General features: G+C 38.6%; 1 protein-coding gene across 3 annotated transcripts in view; it reads left to right on the top strand.

Moving 5' to 3' along the window:
- Positions 1-8,712: 8,712 nt before the first annotated feature.
- ARHGEF7 (Rho guanine nucleotide exchange factor 7) overlaps positions 8,713-27,234 on the top strand; it is a 310,976-nt gene continuing 292,454 nt past the window's right edge. Inside the window, exon 1 of one of the 3 annotated variants that reach the window (XM_078147326.1) lies at positions 8,713-9,228. In XM_078147326.1, coding sequence (XP_078003452.1) covers positions 9,064-9,228 — 165 coding nt within the window. In that variant the 5' untranslated portion in view covers positions 8,713-9,063. The remainder of the gene's footprint in view (positions 9,229-27,234) is intronic. The other 2 variants (XM_020965124.2, XM_020965122.2) reach the window with 2 other exon arrangements.

Raw genomic sequence — 27,234 nt, forward strand, 5'->3', positions numbered from 1 at the left:
CCAACTCTCTATTCACAGCACAAGATAAATAGGAAATGATTAACAGAGATTTCATCTTCATGAGTTTAAATCTGGCCTCAAACACTTACTAGTTGTGTGATCCTGGGCAAGTCATTTAACCCTGTTTGCCTCAGTTTCCTCATCTGTAAAATGAGCTGGAGAAGGAAATGGCAAATCACTCCAGCATCTTTGCCAAGAAAACCTCAAAATAGGGTCATGAAGAGTTTGAAAGGACAACCAACTTCATTGAGAAGACCGAGGCTATCTAACAGGAGCGCCCTCATTTCTCTTTCTCCAAACCTCAAAACTCAGCTTTATTACCTGTTCTCCAAGTCTTCCCAATCACCTCCCAGAGGCCAATAGGGGGTATAGGGGATAGAGTGCTAGACATGGCTGCAAGAAGATCTGAGTTCAGATACTGCCTAGGATGCTTCCTAGGTTGAATCCCTAGGCAACTCACTTAAACTGCTGCGTTCATCTGTTTCTTTATCAGTAAAGTGAGGGTGATAACTGCACATACCCCCAAGGTCGTTGTGAGGATCAAAGACAGTAAGTTATTTAAAATGCTTTGCAAACCTCACAGTGCCATACAAATTTTAGCTATTTTTAAGAGGTTTCCCTTCTTAAGTTTTCCCTTCTAGGGAAACTTCTTAATATCTCTGTCTGTGCCCTTGATCCCAGCTTCTCTCCTCTCACTTCTTCTAGGGTTTGCTCCAGCAATCATTTTTTTTTCTTTCTCCCTTTTGTGAGGGAAAAATGAAATACTATTTGTAAGAAGGTGCTGAAGACAATGCCTGGCACAGAGTAAGCACCATATAAATGATTATTCCTTCTCGTTCTGGTTACCTTTAAGCATCTTCAGTCTCTCAGTCTCCACTGACTCCTTTCCATCTGTCTAATCACAAGTCCAAGTCTTCCCAATCCTAATCTAAAATTTTTCCCTTTATCTATCTTACCTCCCCATCTCTCTTTTCCCATTCTTGGTCAACTTTCTTGAAAGAGAAACAAACAAGCAGGGTAATTATGTTACTTCTGCATTAAATTTAATAGAAGTTTATAGTTTAGTCTATCATCTTCCTTTTTGTTCTTCGCCTATTGAAATGTTCATGTTTCTACATGACTGTTAAATCCATAATAAAAGAGATACTTTTATTTATTTATTTTGTTTTTAGGCAATTGGGGTTAAGTGACTTGCCCAGGGTCACACAGCTAGTAAGTGTCAAGTGTTTGGTCTTAGGCTGCATTTGAACTCAGGTCCTCCTGACTTCAGGGCCAGTGCTTTAACCACTGTGCCACCTAGCTGCCCCCCAAAAGAGATATTTTTTAAAAAAGGGTTCTATATTGGATCCCTACATTGCTTCACAGCCCATTCTTTCCTTAATGTCTTACAATCCGTCTTCTGCCTTCACAGCTATACTGAAATTGTCTTCTCAATGGTCACCAGTGACATTCTAATCACTTTAAGAAGTTGGTCAGAAAAGCTCCATATTCAATTTGATGAACTTACAGGATGGTGAGTCTTCCTTTAGCACTCTGATTGCATGGCACCTCTTAGCACTGAACGAGCAGTGCCTGAGTCTCAGTGACTGGAGATGATTTGGTTGGTTGGAATTATTATAGGTCAGAGTTGCCCTTTTGTACTAAGCCTATACAATGGGAGTCTCCATCATATGATTGACCCTTTTTTCCCTTTTCAAAAGAAAGACTAGACAGCAGAACCATTAAGAGAGGCACTGGTTATAGAGAGAGCAAAGCTTCTCTTCCCACCCACTCATGACTAGAAAAGAAGATTCATCTAGAAAGAAGGATTTTTAATACTGAGAATTTGCTTCCTATATCTGAGTAATATTACACAAGAGAAACAAAGAAGTCTAATTTTCTCCAACTTTCAGAATCCAGCTTATTAGATAGAAGGGGAGGCATTCCTGGGTAGCATCTATATCTTGGAGAGAAGAGGATCCCAGCATCCAGCCTTCTTTCTGGAGAAAGAAAGGAGAGGTTCTAGATGGTGTCAACCTCAGGGTTGCCTTTTAGAAATCCTAGGCTCAAGGGTTCAGAGATTCGGCCTTCTGGACATAAACAGGAAATGCCTTGGTAGCATTTACCTCCCGGTGGCGAAAATTATTGAGTATGTCCCTTCTCAGTTTCATTAATAAAAGAAGCATCAAATAATGAAAGTAACAAGAGAGCAAAAAAAAGCCTTGATTCTGCTCTTCCCTATTATCTTGAATTATTTGGATATGGGAAGAGAGTTACAACTCCAACTTCATTTTCCTTCCAAGTTGAGTCTAAGCCTATATATATTAAAGTTGGAGACTTTCATTTGTCACTGGGGTGAAAATGAGATTAGGGCTACATATCTAGAATTCCCAAGTTTGGTTTCCTTTGGAAGAGAGCACAAACTATAGGATGGTGCTATGAGTCTAGAGATCTATCTATAGTGCTGGAAGAAGAGAAAGGTGGAACTTTCTGGAGAGGGAGGAGAATTGTATTAATTATTCCTGGGCTACTATGAGTTATTTTTTTTTAAAGAATATTTTTATTTTATTTTTCTCAATTACATGTAAAATAATTTTCAACATTTATTTTTTTATAATTTTTGAGCTCCAAATTCCCTCCTTTCCTCCCTCCTCCCCTTGAGAAGGCAAGCGTTTTGATATAGATTATACATGGGCAGTCAAGCAAAAACATATTTCCACATTAGCCATGTTGCAAAAGAGAACATATTCCAAACAACAACAACAAAAACCATAAGAAAAATAAAGAAAGTTTACAAAGTAGGCTTTGATCTGCATTCAGACTCCATCAGTTCTTTCTCTGGAGGTAGATAGCATTTTTCATCATAAAACCTTCAGAATTGGCTTGGATCACTGTATTGCTGAGAATAGGTAAGTCATTTACAGCTGATCATTGTACAATATTGCTGTTACTGCATATACTATTCTTCTGGTTCTGCTCACTTCACTTTGCATCAGTTCATATAAGTCTTCCCAAGTTTTTCTAAAACCATTCTGCTTGTCATTTCTTATAGCACAATAGTATTTCATCACAATCATATATTAAACTTGTTTAGCTATTCTTCAATTGATGGGCATCCCTACTGTGAGTTCTTAATATGTTTTGTACATTTTTTGTGAGGTAATATAAAGATCAACCTAGTCATTTTTTTGAACCTAATATTTTTTCCTAATTTTTTTACCTAGTATTTTTATTTTACCTAATCTTCATTGTTACCTTGAATATCTGGATGGGAGCTTTTACATAAAGCAAATTAATGACCAAAGAGCTAGACATGCGATAGCTAGCTGTATTCAGAAGTACCCCAGAGGTTAATGTAGGTGGGACCTTCTTAGGCAAAGAGATAGTTATTGGGGAGGCGGGGGGGACTGGGTACTGCTTCCAAGATTTATCCCAGTAGGTATGAGCCCAGAGTTTGAGGTGTTACACTGTTGATTACATCTCAAAATCTTTTTTTCAATCTCCATCCTCTATGACTTCTTTGCAGCTCTCATCTCACAACTTTCATCTGAATATTCTTTCCTCCCTCAGCTTCTGAGACACCAAACCCTCTTAATCCTCCTACCTCTTTAACCCTAGCTCCATAGACTTTGATGGAATCATTTTCTATTTCCAACTCCTTAAGGTGAATGATCACCAAGGTCTTGTCCTCTACTTTCTTCTATTTCTAAACTCTCTCCCACAGCAATCTCATACATGCCCATGATTCCAACTAACATGTCTAAGAAATTATATACACACATATATATTCATGTATACTTAAGATTGACACAAAAAATATTTATTTGTGCATATGTGTGCGTGTATATGTGTAAATATACTAAAATGTGTATATATAAATATTTATGCACATATAAATAGATGTATATATGTTTATATTTGTATACATATGTATATGTGTATATGGGTTATATATGTGTGCATCTATACGTGGATACATCTACATAACTTCAAAGTGCTATATAAATGTTAGCTATTATTAAGATGTTTCTTAAGAAGAAATTAAAAAGTCATATATATACATACACATATATATGTATGTGTATATATATGTGTGTATGTATATATATATATATATATGTATATATATATATATGGCAGCTAGGTGGTAAAGTAGATAGAGCACTGGGCTTGGAATCAGGAAGATGATCTTCCTGAGTTCAAATCTGACCTCAGACACTTACTAGCTGTGTGACCTTGGGCAAGTCACTTAACCCTGTTTGCCTCAGTTTCCTCATCTGTAAAATAAGCTAGAGAAAGAAATTATAAACACTCAAGTATCTTGGAGAAGAAAATCCCAAATGGGGTCATGAAGAGTTGGATATGACAGAAATGAACAAAATGCAACAAAATTATTATATATATATACACACATATATATACACATACACAGATATACATACACACACACATATATACATATATATTCAATCCTGGCCTATGTCATACTTTTGCTCCAGTTCCTTCCTACACCTGGAATGTTCCAACTCCACATTTTTTTCCTGTCTTTTAAAGCCCAACTCAAATGTTACTTCCTATAAGAAGTCTATCCTGGGGGGCAGCTAGGTGGTGCAGTGGATAGAGCACTGGACCTGGATTCAGGAGGACCTGAGTTCAAATCCAGCCTTAGACACATAACACTTACTAGCTGTGTGACTCTGGGCAAGTTACTTAACCCCATTGCCTAGCAAAAACAAAAAACAACAAGAAGTCTATCCTGATGTTGTGTATAGTTTTGTCCTTTTCCCCTTGAATTGCACATAATTTGCTTATTGTTGTTTTTCTTGCATATCTCAAGGATTTTGTACAATAATTATTTGTACACGTGCCATACCTCTCTACTACACTAAAAACCACTAGGTTAGATTCTTTGTCCAATCAAACTCACATTCACACCAAGCCCTCATTTCCTCTTCTTAAAAATGGGGGTAAGAATATTTGCAAAACCTTTCTCAGAGTTGTTGTGGGGAAATTTCTCCTCAAAGTTCTTCATACATTTGCATTTGAGTTATCAGTACTGTTATTATCCAAAACTTACTTTTCCATAATCAGTAAAAATCCTAGTTCTTAGAGCTGAAAGAGAATGGAAGACAGATCAACCTTGCCTGTCCTGTTTTAAATTCAACTTATTTGTTTTTCTTGTTTGATCTTACTCAGATACAGGAAGCAAATTCTCAATAGTCTCTACATTAAAAAAAAAAACCTTCCAAATACTTGAAGGACTCAGTCTTTTCTTCCCTTGACAAATTTAATTCCTTCAACCTTTTTATTTAAAACCTATATTTTATTCCATTGATTATTCTGTTGTTTTTCTTTTGACAGTCTTTCATGTATCTTTTGAAGTGTTGTTACCTCAACTGGCCACAATATTGATTAATTCATATTTCAGTGGAAAGATTTTTTTCCTGCTCCTTGCACAAAGTCTCTTTGTTATATCTAGTGCTGGATGGACATTTTCCTGCTAGCCAATCTTTCCTCAACTTGTTTGAAAGGCAACATGGCCTGGTGCATAGATCCAAAAGAGGTCTGGGTTCAAATCTAACCTTTGATAATTATAGAGTCATAAATTTAGAGCTAGAACGCACCTTAGAGATCATTACAGTAGCTGCATGACTTTGGGCAAATTAATTAACCTCTATGTTTCTACTTATCTACTAAGTCATAAGTAGTTGACATCTTATTTTTGTCTCAACAAAAGCTCCCTTACTTGATCTATTTGAAATACATCATAATTTAAAAGTCCAAATGATGACTATTTTAATCAAGACATTTTGAATTTTATTCCTGTCCTTTGGAGTATTAGCAGCTTTGCCAGATCAATACTTAGGAACTTCAAAAGATTTTTGATTTAATGGATGTTCCCACTATCTCTTGCCTTAGTAGACATTTTCATGATTTGCCCTAGACACCTCCCCCCCATCACTAGGTGGTTAACTTTCTGGCAATGAGGCTCTTTGAACTTACCTTAGGCTGGTCCTTGGATAACAGTTCCACACTCACAGCTTTTCCTGCTTTATGGAAACTTCTAGAAAGTTTGGTCTGCTGGAATAGACTTTGAGCATCCAGAGCCCTCTCCATACCCTAAACATTATCTGCAAATGTAGTGATATTATTCTAAATTCCTTCTTTGGATCATCTTAATAGAAGTGAATACAATGGAGGAGGGAAAGATTTTTCTGGAAATGCTTACATTGATAATACTGATAATTACCATTTGGTCAAAACTTTTGTACCAGATATTTACCTCCTTTTTCTTGGTCATCATATAAGGAAAGCAGCAGTATTATTTATTTATTTAACATAATCATGGGGATAGGAAGTATACCTTAATGTTAGTGTCTTCTCTCTGTAACTTATCCTGCATACATCATTATACATATGTTGTTTGCATGCTTTCTCCCCCACCCTGATAAAACTTAAGTTTCTTGAGAGCAGGGACTATGTTTTACCTTTCTCTGTATCCCCAACACTTAGCACTGAGGCTGGAACATAGTAGATGCTTAATAAATACTAGTTGACTGATTGGTTTCATTAGAATAGGGAATTCCCAGGTGAAGAAATTCCCTCTATCAATTCAGGTTGCGACTTTCTCTGCAGCTTACAGTCTCAGAGAGCTGCTTACAGTACTGAAAGGTTAAATGATTCGCCCAAGGTTAAATAACCAGGATGTGCCAAAGGCGGGCTTGAACCCAGGTCTTCCTGGCTTTGTGGCCAAGTCTGCATTCACTATGACACATTGCCTCTCTGTATAATCATAGGGACATAAAAACAGATTTGGTGCCTTGATATGAAAACAATATGGTATTTATTGCCATTTTTGTCCAAAAAATCAAGCTGCTTCTGGCATTATTTGGAGTGAGTATTTACATACAAATGTGAATGAGAATTAAAATAATGGAGAGGAAATAGAGGCGGTGAAGTTGAATCAGGAAATATAGGAATAATGGCATTAATTGTCTTCAACAGTGGGGTACTGAATGGAAGCAGAAGTTGGGGTGGGGGGGAACACTGTTAAGTTCTTTTGGATATTTAAAAATCTTATATAGCTTTCCAGCCCCTTCCATAAACTATCATTATGGAAAGTCACAAAAAAGCAAACAAGGAAAACATTGGCAGACTGTAGACATAATGAGTGGAAATAAATGTAGCAAAGGAAAGCCAATGCTTTAGCCAGCATACTCTGTTTCAATAAAAGACTTGATTTCTACTATGAACCATATGAAGATGAAAGTAATGTGTAAATATCATTAGCCATTTCTTTCTTTTTCTTAGATAAAAGCCTTTTTCACTTACATAGCAATTAGGCTTTTGAATGTTTTGAAGCTAAGGCTATGAAAGAAAGAAAAATGATACTGGTTCCTGACTGACCATCCCCACTATGCCTCATGCTAACCATGGCCTGTATGCTCCATGTCTACTCCTAAAGCTGTTTCTAGAAAAATATCTACTGGATCTGAGATTACTGTGACATTCCTCCCAGACCAACTTAAGAAATCAGCCAATCAAACCAAGTATTAATTAAATACAAAATAAATCTACTTTATGTCTATTTCTGAATTTCTGAATTTTTCCCCTAAATTTTTGTATAGAATCTCTTAATTCAAAATTGAATAACTACCAAGTTTCCAGTAGTTATTCTGTCCTAGGACAAACCTGAGACGAGACTTTTGAAGGGGCGTTTAGTTGCCAGCAAGCCGCATTAACCAACCCTCCACTAGGGGGCACACGAGACACAAGCTGTATAGAGTTAGATTGCAGTTCACGTTTACAGGGACAAGCAGCATTATTGAAACCCACTGCTGCCCATTTTAGACCCATCTAGTTTCGTACATAGCAAAAACGTATGTTACGTGATTGTTGACTTGTAACAGTGAGAATGCCAAGTATTTGGGGCCCCCTTTCTCACCACTCACATCTTTTAAAATAAAACTGCCATAAATAAAAGGAGGAGGGAGCATTATGGGAAATCTTTGGTTGTTGTGTGTGTGTGTTTTGTTTTTTTTAACACACGTTATAAAAATCGAAAAACTGTACGTCTTTTTAAGCAAAGGAGTGAGGCATAAGGACAGAGAATGAAAGGAGTAAAGGAAGATTCTTCCAGATGGTGTCTGTTTAAAATTGCCCAGGCAGAAGCGCAAATGGTTAACAAATTGTATAAAAGAAAGTGCACATGGGCACATCTCACTTGTACAGTTCGATGATAAAAGGCTGCAACCGGCAACTGAAAATGAACTAGTTTCTCTAGAGGTCAAAGGGACTTCTGTCAGACGTTGCTTACCAAAAAAGATTTTACATAATATATACCTGACTATAAAAATATATTTAGCATGTGGATATGTGTATTCCTATATCCCACGAGCACATTTTACATTTGCAATTTGTTCAGTACATCAATTTATGAATCCTTAGAAATTGGTTCTGTAGAGGTGTACTGACACATATTTGTACATATGTACCGTGCTCAAAAGTGCGTAAAAGCGAACGCCAGCATGCGTTCAATAACCGAACCTTGCCCCGGGCACCTAATGCAGGGCGGAACCATCTGCCACTCGTATTAATGGCTAGAACACGCTAAGATGATGACAGGATGTGGAGCTGCTTGCAAACGGCATCTTCTTTTCTTCTCCTCCTGTCAGTGATGTCATTGGGCGACAGCAGCTGAAGGAAGGCTTGGAAGAGGAGGAGGAGGAGGAGGAGGAGGAGGCGGCGCCAGGCTGTTGCTGCTGCTGTTGCAGGTTCATGTGCATATAATGAAAAGGCACTTGACAGTCTGCCAAAACGCACGAGAGGGAGAGAGAGAGAAACTGGACCTACTGGATTTCGCAAAGCCAATCGTCATCATCTGCATCTACATGGGGAAGGAGGAGGAGGAGGAGGAGGAGGTGGGATCAGCAGCTCCAGCCGCTGCTGCTCCAATGTGAAACCACAAGCAAAAAGGGGGGGATCCAAAAAAAAAAAGGCGACAGAGAAAGAGGTGGGGGGGGAGGCGGCTCCGTGTGCAATTTCTCTCCCTTTTCCCTGCGGATTTCTCTTCCTCTGGCAGCTATGAATTCCGCCGAACAGACCGTTACGTGGCTGATTACCTTGGGGGTGCTGGAGTCGCCCAAAAAAACCATTTCGGACCCGGAGGGCTTTTTGCAGTCGTCTCTGAAAGATGGGGTGGTCCTCTGCAGGCTGCTGGACCGCCTGCTCCCTGGGACCATAGAGAAAGTAAGTGCAATATCACCTCTCCACGCCTTCCACCGCGCTCCCCCCACCCCAACCCACCCCACCCTACCCCCACCCCTCCTCTTCTCCACAAAATCTGATCATGTCAGCCTTTGCTTGATTGTGTGTTTCATCAGAAAACTGGACGCACAGACACACGCAACACACCACACAATCACACAGACACACATCTACACACACCATTTTCTCTCCACCTCCGCCCCTTCCTCTCCCACTGAAAGCTCGACCACCTCAGGAATAATGCCCTGCTCAGCCCTTGGGGCTGGGCGCATTCAGCCTCCGCTGAAGCCCAAGCCGGGGAACGCCTTTGAATGTACTCCGGCACAATGACCTAAACCTTTGGGGCTGGGGAGTGCGGGGAAGTGGACGGAGGGACAGCACTGCCCTGGGGCACATGGGTCATGAATTAGCCCCCTGATGCCTTTTTAGCTCGCTCCCTCCTCGCCAGCCTCTGGAGCCTCGGAGCGCCGTACGATGTGGGGAGCAGCCCTACGCACTTTCCTTTGTGCGCTGATCTCCCTTTGGAAAGCCCAGTCAGCGCGAAAACGAGCGTGCGGCTTCTCCAGGGTGAATAGCGCTTCCCCCTAGACAGCCGGAGAACCCATCTAGCGGGAGCTCCAAAGGCGCCATTGTGTGGGGGAAGTGGGGAGGGGGCGGGGTGGGGGAGCCAGGAATAGAGTGAGCCGAGGGTCTCCGAGGCGGCGGTGGCTGCATTTAGCTGCCGGGTGGGTCACTTTTAAAGGAGCAGGACCTGGAGACAGAGGAGGTGCATAAGTATCCAAACCTAGCCATGCGTCTTCTCCCACCACCACCATCACCACCACCGCTCCCCGATTTGAGAGGGAAAATATTTCACCAGCTGAGAATAACTCTCATTTTTATTTCTGCCCAATATTTAGTTGCTTCTCAGGTTTTGTAAAAAGTCGAGGTGGCTGCAGTTCAGTGCCCCTAACAGAAAAGCTTGTTTCAATACGGCACAGTTTTCTGAAATGCCATTGTTCGGACCAATTTTTTTGGTCACGCTCAACAGTTCAACTTTTTCCTCATTTTGGGGGGAGGGAGAAAGGGGGAGGGGGTCTAAACGGGCCGGTTACTTTGTAATTTTCCCCGCATGTACCCAACAAAAGCTGAGGTGTAGGTTGGGAAATAGTTTATTACTTCGATATAGCAAGAATTCTTCCTGTAGTCTAAGTAAAGGATCCTGGGATCACTTCAGTTGAAACCCCTAAACATGTAAGTATTGATTTAAGATCCTTGAATTTTATTACCAGATTTAGACCTTGGATCTGAACAGAACTCATAGCCCTAGCCTAGATCCTGTTACTCGTAATGTCTACAGTCAGTAAGCTGCATACTCATTCAGGGGAACATATGTGCGAACTTTGACCTGCATATCTTTGAGTGCCTAAAGTTTATTTTCATACTGGGCAAGAAGATGGGAAAAGGGAGGATCCAGTACGTATGATTTCAAAGAAGGTGCTCCCTCTTTTAAATGTTAAATTCTAGTTCCATGTTTTCTTCTGTGAAACAGCATTAAAAAAAAAAGGGTTGAATATCCAAGTTTGAACACTTCAGAATTAGAATTTTCAATGTCTTGAAAATAAAGAGAAATATCTATTTTTATTTTTAATATTTTATGCTAGATAGTAGCCATTACAAATATTGAAGTGACGATTTAATCATAAGACAACATAAGTCATTTATGGATAGTCAAATATAATAGAAAAGTACATTACTGATCTCACCAATAAGTTTGAGTATGTTCTTTTTATTTCATTTTAAAAGACAGAAAGCCCGTTTGTTGGTATAAATTATAAGAATTTATGCAATGCAAATTAACAAATATTTATGAGGCACTTATAATATAGAAAGCACTCATTATTACAAGATCCAAAGATGACCCATATCACAGGGTTTCTATATTTTCCTTACTAGGGAACAGCTTCATAAAAACAGTGCCCCCTCTTTTTTTTTTTAATAAGTTGATCCTATTCTGCTTGTCCTTGAAATAAAAATGCTTTGCTTGTAAATGATCCTGATGTCATAATAGAATTATGATTTAGATAGGAAAAAAGCAGGAGCTAACTTTTCAAAAACTCCAAAGACTTTGTTTTCATTTAGATATCGTATCTCTAGTAATAAAAACCAGATGAGAAGTACTGAAACTACATGATAAATTAGCAGAATTATGGACAGAAAATATTTGTCAGATTCTTTATAAAAGTAATACTTTAAGGAAGTTAATCTTTTGTGTGGATAGCAAACAGTTCTCTGGAAATGTATACTCTTATAGATAGGCCTCTAGAGTTATTTTAACTAGTAAATTTCAGTAATCAGTGGTTTCAGGTTAATATTCCTTTTTAGATTATGGAAATCTATTCTTTCAAAACTTCAGAGATCATATCATCTATTAAAAAAAGTAGAGAGGGTTTCAGATAAATTATGGCTTATATAAGTCACAAGTATCAAAATGAATGCTAAAGTTGAGACTCAGCCCTCTAAAGTCATTGAGCAATCACTTTTATTGAATATTATTTTCCCATTTTAAAGGTCATAGTGTAAGATTATCCTACCATCATATATGATAAAATTATAAACTAAGAAATATCCATGGTTTAAAAGAAGGCTTTGCAGAGGTAAAGCCTCAGTTTTGAAAAATCCTCCTAATTAGAGGGGTTTCAGAGGAATTGCAAACCTGCTTGTTTTCCTGTACAAAATTATTTATTTACAAAAATATTGGTGGGCATATCAAATAGCATATGTTGTAATGCATAGAATTCTGATTCACTTGAAAGTGGAATATGAAATGGGACAATTTTTCCTTTAAAATAAAAAAAATCTGACTTTCACTACATCTCAGTGTTGAGATGATAGACAAGGGGGTGGAGTAAGCAGTCTGTGTCTTGGCTTCTTTAAAATTAAAGGATCTGAATCATTGTCCCTGTACCCTGTTTTATCAAAACAATTTTAACAACAAATATTTAACTAAGCAGTTTTGTAGCCCAACGCTAACAAATTCACAATTTAAAACCATTAGCTTTGGGGAAGGGCACTCATTATTAAGGAAAGTTTTAAGGCTGGCAAAGAATTCTCAGATGTCTTTAATTAGGTAAAGCATTTGCTGGTATGCTTCTTCCAGTATACTCATTTGTCCTGTTTTTGAGCTGGTAATAGGGTGGGGGAGAAATAGAAAGAACATTCTTTTAATTGTATATTTTGTACTTTTTCTTCTGTATTTTTAGAGTTTTTAAGGTTTTCCTTTTTTTTGCAGAGCATTTCTTTTTTTTAAGAATGAAATGTAATAGCAAAAAGAGGAAATTACAACCTTGTCTAATTTAAGTGGAAAAGAAATAATTCTGTAATATTATCAAGACTGTATTTTCTATCTGTGGCAATAATATAACGTATTTTTAAAAAGCTCTGTTTATGAGGAAGAAATCACATGTGCAGCAGTTGTTTTTTTCTTAGTGGTAGTGAAGTTTTGGTGATACAACCACCCTTGTGATCAATTGTGACTCCAGAGCAGAGTAAACTATAAACTTGGGCTTCTCTAATGAATGAAGTTAGCTGGCCACAGTGCTTGATGACTACTTAAATATATCAAGAGACACAAAATTAACACTGAAAAAATCTTAAAATTATTTGGTGAGAAAAACCAGTAACAAACAATTAAAGGACACACAATTTTCAGAAGAAAACTAAAATCATGATAAAAATAATGAGAAAAAATGCAGTTTTAATGATACTTTTATTAACCTTTGAATGCCTCTGAAATCCTCATTCTCAGGAAGTTTTGCTTATTCCTCCTTGCAAGTTGTTGGAAAGCAGAGGAGCATGTAAATTTACCTTGTGTATCTAAAATTGTCTGCAGTAATAACAGAGGAGATACTATCCCAGAACTGGCAGATGTTCTGTGTGTGTATGTGTGGTAGGGGGGGAGTTGCCTGTATTTCAGTGTGCAGAGACAGCTGTCTCATTTTTTTTATCAGTTTCAATGCATTTAATAATTAATACAATTCAAGTCAGTAATTATTAAGCACCTAGTGCTGTGCCCTGCTGTGTTACTTGCTATGAGTGATTCAAAGATAAAGTACATCTTCTCCAGGAGCTTATAATCTAATTGGGGAGATATGATGTAAATACCTAAAATAAGAGAATATGAGACTGTTAGTGTTCAGGTCTTATAATGCATGCTGCAGGTTGCTGGTGCCACAGGGATTTAAACCAGGGAGAGATCTGCCTTTGAGCCCAAAGAGTTTCTGATACCTTCTGTTAGGACTCAAAACTTTCATGTTCCATTCTTTCTAATTCCCCACCCAACAGAATAAATGCTGTCTTCCCTAAAATAAAATCTAGCAACTAGGCACTGTCTTCCATATCTATGCAAAAAGGGTAAACAAACCGTTTCAGGAATTAGGAAAATGCATCTGTGGCAGTCCTACTTTCCTAAAACGTGGGTTCCATTACTCTTTCCAACCTGTCTCCAAATTCTGCTGCTGACCTGGGAGTCGGGGGAAAGAAAAACAGAAGCTCAGCCATTCTTGGAGAAAATGATAAAAAGAGAAAGGATTTTTTCATAGAACCACAGAGTCTCAGAGTTGGAAGGGACCTAAGAGGCCCTTTCTAATTTAACCCTTCCTTGTAAAAGGATCCTCTCTCCAATATGCTGGACAAGTGGTAACCTATTTTTTTCCTGAGCGTACCACCACAAATCTGTGCACCTCTTACCCTTTTATTAAAAAAAAACCAAAAACTGAGTCACTAGCAATATTTAGGTAACCATATCTTTTAAAGCAACTTATGGGTATTTAATAAATATTGTTGCCTAATAGATATTAAAAATAATGAAAAGACTGATAAACAATTCATTTTAAGGGGTCTTTGAACATCACAAGACAACTTCCTATTAATTAAATTAACTTGTTGCCAATTAGGGGTAAGGACTAGAACTATGATTTCATTAATATTGGAAAATTTGGGATAAGGAAACTTCCTCTAGGTTGGAATCTTTGCTGCAACTTACAGTGTTTGAGAGTCTCCTAGAACACTGATAGGTTAAGTGACTTACAGAGTCATAACCACTATGGTAGGAGTGGGCAGCAGTGGCCTTCAGGCCACATGTGGCTCTCTAGGTCCTCAAATGCAGCCCTTTTACTGAATCCAAACTTCACAAAACAAATCCCCTTAATAAAAGGATTTGTTTTGTAAAACGTGGACTCAGTCAAAAGGCTGTACCCAAGGACCTAGAAGGTTCCCCACTCCTGCACTATGGATTAGCAGTAGTACTTAAATCCAAATCTTTCTGGATCTGAGGCTAGCTCTTCATCTGCAACACCAGGGCTGCTGATTAACTCATTTTACATTAGAATGAAGAGATGAATTTTGTTAGATACTCTGAATAGTGATTAAGAGTGGAACACGATAGGCCCTGTTTTATGAGCATGTAGTTTTAAGATACCATGTCAGCATCAGTTTCCTATGTTTGGTTTTCTCCTTCTCTTTCTGCCTCCTTTCTGTTTGCAGAAGAAGAGGTGAATGGGTTATACTGAAGGGAACATCTGGTCTACAGTAACTGCATTTAATATACAACTCATTAAAGATAAAGTAAACAAGCCTAAGTTTAATTTCAACATAAACCCCTGCATAATTTCCTAACAGCTGGCTAGTAAATGTAAAGAATTTATGTTAAATCTGAACGCTTTCTTTATCCCTGTCCTCTTCCCCAAACTTGTAGTGAGTGGATTTTTTTTTTTGAGAAAAGAATGACATGGTATATCATCCCACTTCTTTTCCTGCTTTTTTAAGAATTACATGTGTGTTTGTGTGTACATGCACTTTGTTAGTTAAATCTTTCTGCTACCTTATTTGTCCAGTGGAATGCATACCCAGACATCCCACTTGCTCACTTTCCCTTTTATTGTTTTCTGTTCTTACAAATCAAGCACATCAGTTGCCTCTCTGTTAAGTATCAATTCTTCCTCCACTGCCCTATTAGGTACTTTGGGGAATGCAAGAGGAGAGGATGTGACTCTCTCTGTCTTCAAGGAACATATTATAATTTTGTTGGAGAGACAAGGTGTATACATACACGCACACAAACACAAGATTTAGAGAATAGCAAGAGAAAGAATAAGATCAAACACTAGATTGTGTAGTATAGAAAGTAAATGGCATAGAAAATGAATCGGTCAGATAAAGGAGAGAGCATTGCAGGCTGTAACAATAATAATGACTAATAAAGAATGAACATAATTCAGTGAACAGATTAATGAATAATAACTTTCATGCAAGGGAGACAATGTTGTATAGTGGGTAGAAAGTAAACTTCAGAGTCAGGAAGACCTGGGTTAATGTCCAGTCTCTGACATACAGGCTCTGTGACCCTTCACCAGTCACGTCTTTCAATGCTGGAGACAAATCTTTGTAATTATTAAGTTGCCGAACAGGTGCTCATTTGCATTGGTCAAGGGAGTTTCCACACTAGGGAGTTCCCTACATAAATGAAATTACAGGTCCAGACCCAAACAAAAGCAAAATAATTTTACATAGTAGTTATAAAGGTTTCATGGAATTAGCGTAGTAACTTGGAAGGAATATTGGACTAGGAAACAGGAGAATCTGGCTTTTAAACCTGGCCCTGAGATTAGCTAACTGGCTATACAAGTCACTTGTTGTATCTGGGTTTTTGTATCCTCATCTGCATACATTAAGCATAAAGCTTTTGTATATGGAGGGAGGTGGTATACTTCAATCAAAAGGACTACAGTTATCCCTTCCACAGTACAACTTTCTCCATCCAGTTTTGATATAAATAGGCTGGCATAATAAATTAAATGGAAATTTTGGTGAAGCCACAGATAACACGCAAAGGCCAGCAGATGACACAGAAAAAAGTTTAGAAACTCAGAAATGCTTAAAGTATATGTATAGTATTGTATAATTTAGCATATGACCAAATACTTAACTCAAATTTAAAATAAGGTACTGTAAACACCCCATAAAATAAAAAGAAAAAAAAATCAAACTTTTTCTCTGATAATACAGGAGGGCCAAAAAATTTTAGACAGATTTTCCAGATCACAGGAGCACCATGCCCCTAACTCCTGCAATGTGTAAGGGATAACTGTACTAGGAATCTGTAGACCTGGTTCCAATCTGAGCTTTGCTATTTGCTAGCTGTGTGACCTTACATGAGGCACTGAATTATCTCTTGGCTTCAGTTTCTTCATCTGTTAGATGACTGGACCATATTTGAATGTTCTCTTTCAGCTCTAAAATTCAGTGTTCTGGCTTTTACTCTTACCTCTAAAAGGTGAATTTTCAACAAGGACTTTTCAAAAATAGTCTGTGGCATCCATGTGATATGCACTATTATCTCCATGTATGTCAAGTTATGCTAAGTTACCCAGCTCAGTTTTTAGGAGCAGTGTCATTCCCTACCTCTAAAATAGAAAATTCCATTAATCCCCTATCAGTCTCATTCTGAAACTGTTTGAACATCTTGAGTAGATGGGGCTATTGTTATTAAGTATTAAATAGTAGTGGGGAGAGGGGCTGTGAAAGGAAGTAATTTAGCATATAGGTCTCTTACTGTGAAGTTCATTATGAAAGTTGCCCTAGGCATCATAAAATCATAGATTTAGATGTGGGAGGAAATTTTTAAGTTATAGGTACCAACCACTGGCCTTTTAGAAATGAGAAAAGGCATTCAAGTTTCCTTCTGCAAAAATATTTACAATCTTGCAAAAGCTTACTGCAATTTACTTAGCTGTTTAAAAGAAAATCACCTCAAGAATTAAAGGGCGCTGCTGGAAAGTTGTAATCTTGATTTACATGCTCAGAATCTGGGGTAATTCTGAGATCCCTGCGTATTCCCTAGCAGCTGGGGATTTGAAGGACATCCTTATATGGATTATTTCTGGAGAAAGGTGAACCAGATGGCCCCTAGGGTCTTAAAAGTCTGGATTGCCATAGTGATTTAAAATGCGGATGGGTGATCCAGATTCCAACCAGATCCCAGGGAGCGGAGCCAAGTCTGGAGATGACCCCAAAGTGCATTGTAAACCTTAAAATCCTATAGTAATATGATTTTTTTGTTATTACTATTGTTGTCTTTGGGGACTTTGTAGGGTTCAGTCATCTCAGAATTTGGGGTACAATTTATCATTCTGCAAGTCTACTATTAAATGTCTACATACTAGACACTGTGCTAGACGGTAGTGATACAGATGCAACAGTGAGATAGTTCCTGCCTTCAAGAAACTTACATTCTACTGGGAGGGGGTAAAAATCAGACAAAAGAATGGAATTGAATATTTTAAAAAATAAAGGAGTTCTAGATCCAACCCAAATAACATCCTTTAAAGCTAAATATAATCATTATCAATTAAAGAAGATGGACTTTGAACAAAAAAAGAGGCATTTCAAACTGTTAGCTGTGGAGCTAAAGCAGTCCCCCTGAAGAAAAAAAGCAGTAGACTTTGATTATCTGTCACTGAAGAGGAAGCAAATGCTCCTGTAGCAAAATGAATGAATGAATTGTGGGCCAATTGACAATCCATGGGGGTTAGTTCATTTGTGTCTTCCTAGCATTGAACTCTATTGTTGTAAAACACTGTCTTCCTTATGATTGTTCTGTTGTCTTTAGGGCCTGAGTTGAACAAATTAGGAAGTCCCCTTTTGCTTCAGTTTTTTTTTTTTTAGTTGAAGATAGCAGAAGGAGCCTATTGTCCAAAGGACACATATATCTAAACACATGGTTTGGCGTGGGGCAAAGGTATCTTAAACTGGGACACAGAGGTTGTATTTATTTTAGTTGGTCAGTTTGCCTTGGACAACTCCATATGGCCAAATTCTCTAGTGCCTTTTATCATGTGGGAAAACTGAGCTCAAAGTATAAATGTTTTCTTCCTGTCTTAAAGAAAAATACCATGGTGTTTCTGTTTAATGCCTCCACTAAAAGTCCTCCTCTGATGGCTCACTGCAGCATGGAGATTCTCCAACACTATACCAGTGAACTGTGTGTGTTGGCAGGTCCTACCTTAGTTTCAAAAATGGATTTTAAAACATTTATTTTGTATATATTTTTATATCCTTATTTATGCTCATTTTTTCCTCTCCTGATTGAATGTTGGCTCCTTTAGGGCAGGGACTGTTTTTATTTGTTTTGTCTTTGTATCCCCAGTACCTAGCACTATGCTTAGCACAGGCAGGTCCTTGATAAATACTTATTGGTTGATGGAAGGCCCTGGCAATGGGCCATTGTCTAAGGACCAGACAAACCAGATTCAGAGAGAGTCATTACCAAAAGGTTGACACCCTAGTGTTTTGTTTTGGTTTTTTGTCTACTGTAACTCATGAAACTGTCTCCTGTGTTCTGTGTTCTTTTAGTGAAGGTAGTAGCTATACCTGTGAAATAACAGATTTTATTAGTACTGTACTGTAAGTTGGTAAACTTATAATTTATATTGTTAATATTCTAATGAATAGTTCACATATTCTATATAACTTTCTGACTTCAAATTTATATTTTGCTACCTACTTCATATATACTCTGTGCTGTTGGAAAATATTCCACTATCTTTAGTGGAATTAATAAACACATTAATAAAATAATACCAGGAAATAACAGTGGGTCATTCTAAATAAGGGGTTCTTAATGTTGGGTCCATGGACCCCCAGGAGATCTCTGGATAGATTTCCAGAGGATCCATGAACTTGTGTGGGAAAAAAAAAGTATGTCTTTATTTTTACTAACTTCTAACTGAAGTTTAGCACTTCCTTCAATCATTTAAACACTCTATTCTGAGAAGAGGTCCATAGGCTCTACTGCTTTGCCAAAGAGGTCCACAACACAATAAAGGGGTAAGAATCCCTGTTTGAAATGAATAGAACAGCTTGGTAAGTGTGCTTAGTTTAGGATGCTTTTTCTCTGCTATTGCCTTTTTTTTTTTCTGTTTCCAACAAGGGGTCACATCACCCATTGGCACAGGCTGCTGATTACTTTGGACCCACACCAACAAGAAATCAATTAATCTTTCCCCATGGCATCCTCTAACCCCAGTGGTATTTACCATGACTTCATGGTTTGCCTATGACATTTCTAATGTTAATCCTGGAGTTCCCTATTTTCCATTTTCTCTAAGACATTTGAATTTCTGTTTCCTTGATGAAGCAATTTTCATCATTCAAGAGCCCTGTGCAGTTTTCTTAGAGTAGAACATCACAGAATGTTTGCTTGGTCTGTTCTGGAATTAGTGGAATGTGTGTGTGATACAGGCATACCTCAGAGATGCTGTGGGTTCAGCTCCTGATCACTGCAGTAAAGCAAATATCACAATGAACCAAGTCACATGAATTTTTTGGTTTCCAAGTGCGTACAGAAGTTATGTTCATACCATATATACAAGTGTGCAATAATATTATATCTCAAAAACCCAATATATACCTTAATTTAAAAATACTTTATTGCTAAACAAGACTACTACAAGAAAGGCATATTTATTTGTCACAGGCTTGAGGGAAGCTGGATAGATTTAGGAAGTCTCCCAAGACTGGTATGATTAGCACATGGTATGTGCAGGCATTACACTGCCTTCAAAACTTTCCAAAGCTCTGTCCTGGGAAGCTCCCTCAGCCTAGTCTTCTCTATTTCAGGACCAGAATATTTGAGCTGGATATGATTTCTCCTTCATCTGGTCTCATAGCACTTTATGGAAAGAACACTGAATTTGGAGTTAGAGGACCTACGTTTGCATCTAAACCTTCAATTTGCCACCTATATAACTTTGGGCAAACTATTCCACATTGCTCGTCCTCATTTTCCTCATCAATAAAATGAAGGGATTGGACTAGATCAGGGGTGGGGAACCTGCAGCCTCGAGGCCACGTGTAGATCTCTAGGTCCTCAGATGTGGGTCTTTGACTGAATCCAAGCTTCACAGAACAAACCCCCTCAATAAAAGGATTTGTTCTGCAGAACTTGGACTCAGGGCAGCTAGGTGGTGCAGTGAATACAGCTCTGCCCTTGGAGTCAGGAGGATCTGAGTTCAAATCTAGCCTCAGACACTTAACACTTACTAGCTGTGTGACCCTGGGCAAGTCACTTAACCCCTGGCCGCCTCACAAAAAAAGAAAAAAAAACAAAAAACTTGGACTCAGTCAAAAGGCTACATCCAAGGACCTAGAAGTCCATATGTGACACCGAGGCCACAGGTTCCCCACCCCTGGGCTAGATATCCTGTAAGGACCATTCTAATATAAATTTATTTATTTTTAGTTCTCAACATTCACTTCCACAAGTTTTTGAATTCCAAATTTTCACCCCATCTCACCCCTCCCCCCACCCCAAGATGGCATGTATTCTGAATATCCCTTCCCCTAGTCTGTCCTCTCTTCTATCTCTGTCCCCTTCTCTGATCCCCTTCCCCTTCTATTTTCCTGTAGGGCAGGATAGACTTCTGTACCCCATTTCCTGTATTTCTTATTTCCCAGTAGCATGTGAAAACATTTTTTTTAAACATATGTTTTTAAAACTTTAGGTTTCAAATTTTCTCTCTTCCTCCCTCATCACCCACCCTCATTGAAAAGGCAAGCAACTCAATATAGGTTGTACATGTACAGTTATGCAAAACACTTCCATAGGAGACATGTTGTGAAAAACTAACTCTATTTCCCTTAATCCTATCCTGCCCTCCCATTTATTCTATTCTTTCTTTTGACCCTGTCCCTCCTGAGAAGTATAACCCTAACCTTTTCCCAATCTTCCCTCCTCTCTCTCATCCCCCTGCTGTCTTGTCCCCTTCTCCCCCTATTTTCCTGTAGGGTAAGACAGATTTCCATACCCAATTGAATGTGTATGTTATTCCCTCCTTAAGCCAAATCCTATGAGAATAAGATTCACTCATTCCCTCTCACCTTCCCCCGTTTCCCCTCCACTGTAAGAGACTTTTCTGTTGTTTTTTTTGTGAGATAATTTACCGCATTCTACCTCTCCCTTTCTTCTTCTCCGAGTATCATCCTCTCTCATCCCTTAATTTTATATCTCCCTTAATCTTCAACTCACCCTGTGCCCTCTATCTATCTATCTACATATACATACATATAATTTTTTTCTTCCAACTACCCTAATACTGACAAAGGTCTCATGAGTTATAAATATTGTCTTTCCATGCAGGAATGTAAACAGTTCAATCTTAATAAGTCCCTTATGATTTCTCTTTCTTGTTTGCCTCTTCATGTTCCACTTGAGTCCTGTATTTGAAAGTCACATTTTCTATTCAGCTCCGGTCTTTTCATCAGGAATGCTTGAAAGTCCTCTATTTCACTGAATGACCATTCTTTCCCCTGAAGAATTATACTCAGTTTTGCTGGGTAGATGATTCTTGGCTGTAATCCTACATCCTTTGCCCTCTGGAATATTATATTCCATGCCATGTGGTCCTTTAATGTAGAAGCTGCTAAATCTTGTGTTATCCTGATTGTGTTTCCACAGTACTTGAATTGCTTCCTTGTGGCAGCTTGTAATATTTTCTCCTTGACCTGGGAACTCTGGAATTTGGCTATTATATTCCTAGGAGTTTTCCTTTGGGGATCTCTTTCAGGAGGAGATGTGTGGATTCTTTCAATTTCTATTTTGCCCTCTGGTTCTAATATATCAGGGCAGTTTTCCTTGATAATTTCTTGAAAGATGATGTCTAGGCTTCCAGATAGTCCAATAATTTTTACATTCTCTCTCCTGGATCTATTTTCTAGCTCAGTTGTTTTTCCAATGAGATATTTCACATTGTTTTCTAATTTTTCATTCTTTTGGATTTGTTTTACAGTGTCTTGATTTCTCATAAAGTCACTAGCTTCCAATTGCTCTATTCTAATTTTTAAGGAAGTATTTTCTTCAGTAATCTTTTGGACTTCCTTTTCCATTTGGCCAATTTTTCTTTTTAGGGCATTTTTCTCCTCATTGGCTTTTTGGACCTCTTTTGCCATTTGGGTTAGGCTATTTTTTAAGGTGTTAATTTCTTCAGTATTTTTTTGGGGTCTCCTTTAGCAAGCTGTTGACTTGTTTTTCATGATTTTCTTGCATAACACTCATTTCTCTTCCCAGTTTTTCCTCTACTTCCCTTACTTGCTTCTCAAAATCCCTTTTGAGCTCTTCCAAAGCCTGGGACTGATTCATATTTTTCTTGGAGGCTTTGGATGTAGGAGCTCTGACTTTGTTGTCTTCTTCTGGTTGTATATTTTGATCTTCTTTGTCACCAAAGTAAGATAATATAGTCTGACTCTTTTTGCACCGCTTGCTCATGATCCCAGCCAATTAGTTTAGTTTTAAACTCTTTGTTAAGGTTAAGAGTCTGTTTCCTATGTGGAGAATGTACTGTCCCAAGCTTCAGGGGTTTGTACAGCTGTTTTCAGAGATACTTGTAGGGACCTGTAGATTTTTAGTTCTTGCAAGGTGGTATGATAAAAGGAGAGGTGTTTACTCCTTTCCTGGCCTGTGACCACAAGTACTTCTTTCTGTCCTGTAACCGTGAGAAAGGGTTCCTCTCCACAGCCACTACAAGCTCCACCACGCCAGCATTCCTCCTCACCCCAGCACCACTGCCCACAACTGTGACCCAGATGCAAACACGGGCAAAGCAAGATATTCCTGCCTCAGCACTGGCAAAGAGATCCCTGCAATCCCTCTCTGATCAGCCACTGGATTCCCCCTCAGTCTGTGGGCTGGAAGCTTGGGAAGCAGCTGCTCCCCCCAGGACCATACTCTTAGGGAATGAAGCTGAGACCCCGCCTTCCTTTCTCATCACTGACAAAAACAGACTTTTCACACAGACCTTCTAAGTTGTCTTTGGCATTGGTGTGTTGAGGAGTCTGGAAACCTGCACAGCTGCCCAAGATTCAGACCTCTGAGGTCTGCTCCAGGTTTGCTGTGGTGCCCACACTGCGCTGTGCTGCGCTCCCAGACCGGAGTGATAAACCTTTCTGATCAATCATCCAGGTTGTCCTGGGCTGGAAATTTGTTTCACTCTGTCTTTTTGTGGGTTCTTCTGCTTCAGAATTTGTTTAGAGCCATTTTTTATGAGTATTTGGAGGGGTTTGGGGGAGAGCTTAAGCAAGTCACTGCTTTCACTCCGCCATCTTGGCTCCGCCCCCCTAAGGTCCACTCTAAAAGACAAGATTTATTTATCTATTTTTTTTTTGCGAGGCAATTGGGGTAAAGTGACTTGCCCAAGGTCACACAGCTAGTAAGTGTTATGTGTCTGAGCACAGATTTGAACTCAGGTCCTCCTGACTCCAAGGCTGGTGCTCTATCCACTGCGCCACCTAGCTGCCCCTAAGGTCCACTCTAGCTTTAAATACATGTCCTATAGACTTCTTGTGTACTTATTGTATTCTAATTTACATCCTGTGTGTATGTTATCACCTACCAGATAGATGATAAGCTCTTTGAAGGCAGGGACCCTGTGTAATTTATCTGTATATTTAGTATCTTAGAGCTGGAACAGACCTTAGAAATAAACAAATCATAGGACCATAAGATCATAAGATTGTAGGTTTAGACCTAGAAAAGATCTTGGAGATCATCCTCTTTCTCCATTGTATATATAAGAAAACTCAAGGCAAGGGAGGTGAAGTAGGCCCCAAAGGTCACCAAAGGAAAAGAACTGAGAGTAGGACACTAACTCCTAATGTAATTCAATTCAATAAACATTTAGTAAGCACCTACGAAGTACCGGGCACTAGCTTTCCACAATACCACTGCTGTCCCGCTGCAGCCTTGTTTATAATACACACTCAATGATAAATGTTTGAATGAAGGAATGAATGAAAACTACAAGGATAATATGTTTGTCTTATGACATAACTTACTCTTGTGAGACTGAAAACCTAGTTGATTTGCAGTCTAATAGTTGTTAGTTTGTTTTTTCCAAGCTTCATATTTTATTAATTCATTTTTATTTATATTTTCAAGTTTACATTTTATTTTTAAAAATTTATTGTAATGTTATTAATACACAAAGCAATATTGAACATAAAGCAAAATTAATATAATATATGTTTATAACTTATAAAAATAACTGTAATAATAAGATTACTGTGTTGGGTGAACTTATTTTTTGGTGCAAAGATTTTTTAAGATGTAGCGTCTTTGATGACACCTTTACCCTTAATTATTTTTCAGCTAACTCTCTTTTTTTTCTTTTTCTTTGCCACTTCCTCCTCCACCTATATTGAAAAAACAATATAACAAATAAAGCCCTCACCATATATATGCATGGTCTAGCAAAACAAATTCCCACATAGGCTATGGTTGAAAATGTATGTGTCTTTCTTCATTTTCAGTTCATCTTCTCTCTGGCAGGAGGTGAGTGGTGTGTTTATCTTCATTCTTTTGGACTCATTGATCACAGTACTTAAGTCTTTCAAAGTTGTTTTTCTCTATAATGTTGTTATCACTATGTAGTTGTTCTGGTTCAGCAGCACCTCAGTTTTCATCTGTGGCTATTCTTAGTTATGAAGCTTCATGGGAATATAACCAACCTCCCCAAGATGAGTCCTGCATGGCCAGTGGTTTGCTAAGAGTTCCCTGAGATTAGCTCTCTATGGGGAGAGTTCAATGTCTGGACGTAGTAGCAGAGCAAGAGAAGTGAGAAAGCTGTTGACTGAGTGACAAATGGATAGCAAGAAGTTCACAAGGAGCTGCTGGTTACACTTCATTTGTCAGTTAAGCAGTCAGTAAACATTTATTAAGCACCTACTATGTGCCAGGCATTGTGCTAAGTGCTAGGGATGCAGAGGTTAAAAAAAATAGACTGCTCTCAAGAAGTTGATCGTCCAGTGAAGAAGAAAATATAAACAACAGCTATGTACAAACAATACATATACAGGCTAGATTGGAGGTGATCAACAGAGGAAAGGTCCAAAAATTAAAGAGGATCTTGATAGGCTTCCTGAAAACATAGGATTTTAGTTGGAACTTGATGGAAGCCAGGAAAGCCAGGAGATGGAGATGAGGAGAGTATAGCAAACTACAGTAGATTGCCTATTGTTTATACTGACATCTCTCATATCCTGCCTTGTGAAGTCTTCCATATTTTGGTCTTGTATTACTATTTAGCTGTATATGCAGATATGTCTCGTTTTCCAAGTGAGATTGTAAGGTCCTTTAAATCAGGAACTGTCATTGAACTCAGATTCACTCTTCAATCTAGTGACTGAAGAGTTATGTTCTGACCTGAGTGTCAGAAAGAGTCTGTGGGAGAAATGTTGAGCCTTGTTTTCCCTTGCTTCTTTCTTTCCAAGAGCACTACCATACTTGTTACCCAGGTTCATAATCAGTCACCCAGGTCTGGTCATCTTGAACTCCTCGTTCTTCCTCCCCCTCAGATCTATTCAGTTCATAACTCTTGTTGATTATTGTATCTCCATAACATCTCACACCCATCTCCTCTCTACTCACATGGCTGCCATCCAAGTTCAAGTCCTCATCACCTTTGACATGGCCTAATGAAATAGTATCCTAAATGGTCACCCTCCCTCAAGTCGCTCCTCTGTCCCAATTGTCCTTCAAACAGCTGCCAAAGTGATGTTCCTAATGCGTAAATCTGACCACACCACTCTCCTACTCAGTAAACTCGAATGACAGATTGACAATAATCTGACCGCTTCCTACCTTTCCAGTCTCCTTATACATTATTCCCCTTCACAGACTTCATGACCCAGTAAGAATGGCTTTGTTGCTCTTCCTCCCCACAACACTGCATCTCCTGACACGCATTCCTTTTCACTGTCTGTCTCCCTGTACCTGGAGTGCTGTCCTTTGCCCACTTCCTATTACTGGCTTCCCTGGCTTTCTTCAGGGCTCAGTTCAAGGTCTACCTTCTTCAGAAGGCCTTCCTCCCCTGCCTTCACACTGCTAGTGCCATCACTCTGAGATTACTCTCCATCTACACTCTATATCTTGTATGTACATAGCTGTTGGTATATTTGTTTCCCCCATGAGAATGGGAGCTCTGTAAAGGGCAGGGAGCATGCTGACTAAATGCTTAAGTCAAAATCAAATGCACAAATATTTATTGTCTAATATGCAAGGCTATGTTCTAGGTAGTATAAATTTTTAAAAATTATACTGTTAAGTTCACAATTTAAGAAACTTTCACATTGAAACACACATACTAACTATACCACACATTTAGACAAGAAGTAGCAAAACTGGGGCAGCTAGGTGGCACAGTGGATAGAGCACTGGCCTTGAAGTCAGGAGGACCTGAGTTCAAATCTAGCCTCAGACAAAACATTTGACACTTACTAGCTGTGTGATCCTGGGCAAGTCACTTAACCTCAATTGCCTAAAAAAAAAAGTAGCAAAACTGCACAAATAATATCTCACCTACAAAATATTTGGAGTCATTTGGGGAGAGGAACTTCTTTACTTCATTTTTGGAATGACTATTGTTGAATCTGAAAACTGGCTGAAGTCCTAAGATAGGTACATAAAGAAGTATCTCAGTGAGAGATATTGGGAGACAGTGTGGTGCAATTGAAAATGTTCAGGAATTTGCAAGCCAAGATTGGAACTGAGGTTCAATCTTGGTTCTGCCACTTATTACCCACGTGACCTTGGACAGATCATGTGACCGTTTTGGGCCTCAGTTTCCTCATCTGTAAAATGAGAGGGTTGGGCTAGATAAATTCGCCTTCAGTTCCATGAGATGACTTGGTTGTCTCTTAACTAAAGGATACAGGAATTTAATTTATCGGAACTGTGTTAAATGCCTACCAAAGGCAAAGCACTCTTCTAGGTACTGAGGGAGACATAAAACTAAATAAGATGAGGTCCCTGGCCTCACAAATAGTTGACAGTTCAGTAAACTGAGCCAGGAATTTGTATAGTGGGCATTCACAACCTAGCGTAGTATTTCTATGTAGGAATTGGCCAGGAGAGCTTTTGAGATTGATATCTGTAAATAGAAGAACAAACATTTATTAAGT

Source organism: Phascolarctos cinereus, unplaced genomic scaffold, assembly GCF_003287225.1.
Source record: "Phascolarctos cinereus isolate Bilbo 61053 unplaced genomic scaffold, phaCin_HiC Scaffold_7;HRSCAF=346, whole genome shotgun sequence".
Lineage (NCBI taxonomy): Eukaryota > Metazoa > Chordata > Mammalia > Diprotodontia > Phascolarctidae > Phascolarctos > Phascolarctos cinereus.